Genomic DNA, 5549 nt, shown 5'->3' on the forward strand with positions numbered 1-5549 from the left:
AAGGGAAAAGGGTCTGATATACCCCTCAACTTTGTCATTTAGAGCTGATATACCCCTCGTTATAAAAGTGGCTCATATATGCCTTTACCGTTATACAAACGGCTCACATATACCCCTGCCGTTACAAAATGGCTCACATATACCCTTCATTTAACGGAAATTAAAAAATTAGTTTTAAATTTATATTTGTTACTTCTAATTTTTTTTAAAAAAAATTATTTAGGGTATATATGATTCTTTTATCAAAATTCAAGGTATATTTTAATTTTTTTCATACATAAATTATTTTTTGACTTCTTTTATTATAATTATTTGAGTTTCTTATTCTTATTTTGTTTTTTCTTTCATTCCTTAGTTTAAAGAAAAAAATTTTAAACTAATTTTTTTGTGTGTATTGTAATTTAATTTCATATTCGAAGAAAAAAATTGGTCATCTATAATAAGTTTTACAAGAATATTAGTGAAACATAAATAAATTTGATTATCAAAATAATAATTATAAATTAGTCATTAAAACAAAAAAAGTCAAAAAAAAATATATTTGACAAGGATTAAATTTACTCATATGGGATTATATTTTTTAGAAAAAAATAATAAAAATTTAGATTAAAATTATTATTTTTTTCATTTTCGTTAGAGGAAAAGGGTATATGTGAGCCATTTGTTTACAAGTAGGGGTATATATGAGCCACTTTTATAACGAGGGGTATATTAACTCTAAATGACAAAGTTGAGGGGTATATCAGACCCTTTTCCCTTTTTTTAATTCAATTTATCGATTAATTCGATTTTTACACACCCCTATCTTTAACAACTAACTAACTAATTAAAACTGTTGAGCTCCACAATTTGTAGCAGTATATTGTTTGCCAAAAAATAAAATAAAATAGCCTCGATATGTACAGAAGTTGTCTCTCCTCTTTGAAATTGCAAATCATAATTATAAGAAAGTGCTAAATAGCTAGAAAATTTGATTAGAAAATTTAAAAAATTATAAGATATTTTTATAATAAAATAAATTTATCTTTCTTTTTATTTTTTTAGTTAAATCGTATTAAAATTAAAGGACTAAAAACAATTAAAGAGACATAAATAACATAGATAAAATATCATTCTGGCCAAATTTCCTGGCCAAGAAGATTTTCCCTTTTATTTTAGGATAATGCTAATTGCTAAACGGCCAAAATTTGGCCAGAAATTTTAAAAGTCTATAATTTTTTTTGTTTTAAAATAAATCGTTCTTTTCATCTTTTTATTTTAATTAAAAAGTAATAAAGCTAAAAGGATAAAAATATATAAAGATAAAATAATTTTTTTTTCTAAGATGCGATTATAATTAAGTTAATGGCGTGCGTGACTGTTGTCTAGAATCTCGAGGGCTAAGCTCTTTATTAACTATAAAAACTGAAAAAAAGTAAAGCACACTTTTCCTCCAAAGAGAACAGTCAAAGATCCAAATATATCCTTTTGTCCTGTTGTTTTGACCGATTTTCTTATGGAGCCTAAGTATGATTTTTTGGTTTTTCATATTTTCCTCTTCGATTTTTATTTGTCATGTTATATTTTTTTAGAAAATTAGTTTGATTAATTTTTAAAGTTAAATTAGATTATATTAATTTGATATTAAATTAAAAAATATAAATATTCAAAAAGCATAAAAAAGTACTATAAATTTACATATCAATATGATAAAAAAATAAATCTTAAAATGTTAATAAAAAATCTTATAATTTAATTTTAAAAATATAAACCATAACAAATAATAGTGAACGGAAAGAGTAGTTATGTTGCATGTTAGGGATAGAGGGAGTAACTGACTTGCTAGCATTCAGGTCTTTTAGAAATCTACAAGAATACAACCATCTTTGTTCAAAATTTTGTTGTACTATTTGTATTTGCTTGAGAAAGTAGATTGTCGAATAAGCGAGTTCGATGAAATTTGGATGGATAAAATGCAATCAAGTTAATAAATACCCATTCGAAAGATATATGGGCTAAAACAAAATTAAAATGTGAATGATTTAACTTTCGATTCTTATTAAGTTTGAATATCTAATAAAAAATACTTTTTCAATTATAATTTTATACTCTCTCCGTCCTTATTTATATGATGCATTTTAGATTTTGATTCAATGAAATTTATCTTTGATCAAAATTTTTTATATATTTTTTAAGTAGTTTGGATTATCAATTACTCTCACTTACTGTACTCTATTCATTTAAAAAAGAATTATCTAATTTGATTTGAAACGGAATTTAAGAAATGAACGAAGACTTTTTAATTCTGTGGTACTAAACATGTCACTTGAAATGTTGAAGTTAAAGTGTTGTAAAAAAAAGTTATTTTTTTTAATCAGATTAAAAAGAAAACTATATCATTCTTTTTGAAATGAATGAAATACTTGTTACATAGTTAACAAATATATAAATATAATTTTAAAAAAATTAAAAATTTCATTCGCTAATTTTTAATTTTTATTTTTTAACAAGCTTAAATTATTCAACTCATAAAAATGAAAAAAAAAACTTGAAAGGTTATATTCACATGCTAGTAGTACCTTGTCGAATACGTGAAATAATTCAATTGCATTGAATACGAAAAAAACTTGTAGCATTGGGAGCTGTACAATAAAAATATCATAAAAGAGTTTCAAAAATAGGTGACAAGTAGCATTCACTAGGGTTTGCAAATAAAATACCATTCCCTAATATTCATCCACCATTTACCTTAGAAAATGTCAAACAAATCCCCCATTTTTCCTATTGTCGAACCTCAACACTTCAGTGACTATGGCTTCGACCCCCAAATCCATTATTTTCAGGTATGTATTACATTGTTCATACCATGTAAGGTAAAATTATATTATAGTAGATGTTGAACCTCTTATTCGTATTTTTTGGTATGATTTGCTCATTCATATTTTAAATTTCTTAATAAAAATTGGTTCATCAATGCAACTTTCGCTCTCCCCTGTTTTAATAGATTTTGGAAGAAGCAAGAAAACACAAAATCAGAGAAACTGCGAGGTCATCCATAGATACACTTCACTTCAAGCTACAAAAACCCATTTCAAAAGATGAATCATCGAAGAAGATAAAAAAGAACAGTAGCCGTAAAAGATGGTGGAAAAATGCTCTGCTTTTCTTCAAGAAGACCAAATCCAACAATGACAAATTCTCCGGCGCCGACGGTGAAGTTCATCGCCGGCGACCTAATTTTCAAGGATCGATTTCTGGGCCGGTATACATTACTGAGAGCAGAAGTGGGTCGAACACGCCTTACCGTACAACAAGCCGGCCGTCCTCCGGTCCACTCGCCGGATCTTTAACTCCTAACCGGAAAGGTGATTTGGAGATCCCCTACATTAACCTCAGGGAGTTTAACATGGACCAGCAGCAGCAGCATAAGATCTCTACATCCTCGCCTATGCCAATATATTTGGTCACGTGAACAGAGCAGTATTTAATTAATTAATTGATAATTTTAAGTGTTACTGCTAATTAATTACTCTTATTATCCTAATTTAGACCTTTTTAGGGTTTCAAATCAAATTACTAGAAAGTTGATGACCCATGGGTATCCTCTTTTATTTCTTTGAATTATGTGCAACTTTCTTTTATGTAAAAGTGCTTTAATATTGATGGCATGTAACAACTTTTTTCTTGTAAATTTTCAGCAGACAGTAGGGATTTTCTTGCAGCCTATTATAATGAACTGCTACAAACATGCCTTTTTACTTTGACCATGTTACTAACTTTTGACAGCGGAGTCAAAATTTTTATTGATTTGATATATTTAGGACTCGTTTGGCCATGTGATATGGTATCATGCTATGAAATCATGATATAATATTATGATATAGAATTATGGGATGAAATTGAAGTTTCGTTTGGACATGCGATATGAAATTTTGTTGTTGTATATTTTCTCATAAACATAAAAATCTCATAAGGTTAAAAATATTATCAAATAAACAAAAAATTATAAAATAGTATAATAAATTATTATAAAGTTATTTGTTTTCCACTTAAGTAATTGTTTCATCAGTATATTTGAGTAAAAATGAAATACCTTTCATCGAAAATTTTATTACTCAACAATCGTGAAGTGTGAGTTATACTGATTATATGTTGGTGAGAATAATAAATTATAAAAAGTAATGATGTGATTATAAATTTATTTATATGTAAAACAAATGGTTAGTAAAAATATAAATGTGGGATTGCTTTAACAAAATGTAAACTTGTGAATCAATTTTTGTATTAAAATAACTCAAATAATGACATGGTATTCTATATGATTCCAAATCATGGTTTTTGGAAGATATGGTATCACATCTGATGATATCATATCATGAGATGGAATCAGCATAAAATCGCATGTTCAAACGCTGATTCTATCTCACGATACCATATCGTGATATGATATCACATGATCAAACGCCTACTTAATCTAAATCAAATAAGATAACGAGGCATTGTTTGTAGTGCTCAAACATAAAACTACATGTTAGAGAATGACTCAGTAAACAAAATTTCAGATTAGCTAAATAGTTGTACAAGTGATGGACCACATGTATATGTATTGATGCCCAATTTTTTGGGGAAGCTTCGATGTTTGTCTTTATATAAGTATTCTTAGTGACCGTTTGGTTGTGGGGTCTCACTCACTTGTGAATATTTATGACTTACATCATTCTCTCATTTGTGTTTATTTTCACTGTAGCAAGCAGTGGAGTAAACATTGGGGGAAGGCCAACTGCATGTGATTTCTCAGGCACTCCACAAAAAACATTTGAGGGGTATATGGTTGGGTTGAGTTGGATTTTTTAAGTATTAAATTAAATTAAATTATTTGTGTGAGATTTTTAAATTTATAGGTGAAATCAAATCAATATAATTTGGGTTTTCAACCTAGAGTTTTTTTTGAATTTTAATTTTTTTTTTTTTTGATAAAGTATGCATACACACATATAATTTACTTGTGCTTCAAATTTTTCTTTAGTCCTAGCAAAATATAACTATCTAAGATGTTTCTTAAGAAATAACACAAAATATGATATGATTAATGACACTAGAATATTTCAAATAATAATAATAATAATAATGAAATCGCGTAAAAAAAATTGCAAATTAACAAATCATAATGAAAATAATCATAATTTAAAAGTACTAAATCATGCTAAAATAAATTTAATAAATATGACTTAAATGGCTAAATATTAAAGGAAATTAAAATTATTATGTATTTTAATTGTCTAAATCAATGTAAAATCAAAGAAGAAATATTTAATATTATTGTCATTCTTAGAGTATGTTTGGTATGAAGGAAAACATTTTCCATGAAGGGTGTGTTTGGTATGGAGGAAAATGTTTTCTCGAAAAACAAGTAGATTTTGGACTTATTTTCTGTTTGGTTGGTGAGTAGAAAATATTTTCCGTAAATGATTTTTAGTGTGTGATTTATGAATGAAAAATGTTTTTGAGAGACATCTTTTATTTTTACTAGAGTAAAAAATAATTTATGACATTGAAAATATTTTTCAAAA

At 26.9% G+C, this 5549-nt stretch overlaps 1 protein-coding gene across 1 annotated transcript; it reads left to right on the forward strand.

Annotated features, from left to right (window-relative positions):
- The first annotated feature begins 2590 nt into the window (after window positions 1-2590).
- LOC107013210 lies at window positions 2591-3737 on the forward strand. Its single transcript, XM_015213177.2, has 2 exons — window positions 2591-2822; window positions 2984-3737. The coding sequence occupies exons 1-2, from the start codon at window positions 2736-2738 to the stop codon at window positions 3449-3451; spliced, it is 555 nt and encodes a 184-aa protein (XP_015068663.1). The 5' UTR covers window positions 2591-2735; the 3' UTR covers window positions 3452-3737.
- The last annotated feature ends 1812 nt before the right edge of the window (window positions 3738-5549 follow it).

This window comes from Solanum pennellii, chromosome 1, assembly GCF_001406875.1.
Source record: "Solanum pennellii chromosome 1, SPENNV200".
Classification (NCBI taxonomy): Eukaryota; Viridiplantae; Streptophyta; class Magnoliopsida; order Solanales; family Solanaceae; genus Solanum; species Solanum pennellii.

What these genes read in the sequence shown, in the direction of transcription:
- LOC107013210 (XM_015213177.2), top strand. Translation starts at nt 2,736, where the DNA reads ATGTCAAACAAATCCCCCATTTTTCCTATTGTCGAACCTCAACACTTC. An exon ending in CCCAAATCCATTATTTTCAG is followed by an intron (nt 2,823 to 2,983) that starts GTATGTATTACA and finishes CTGTTTTAATAG; the next exon opens with ATTTTGGAAGAAGCAAGAAA.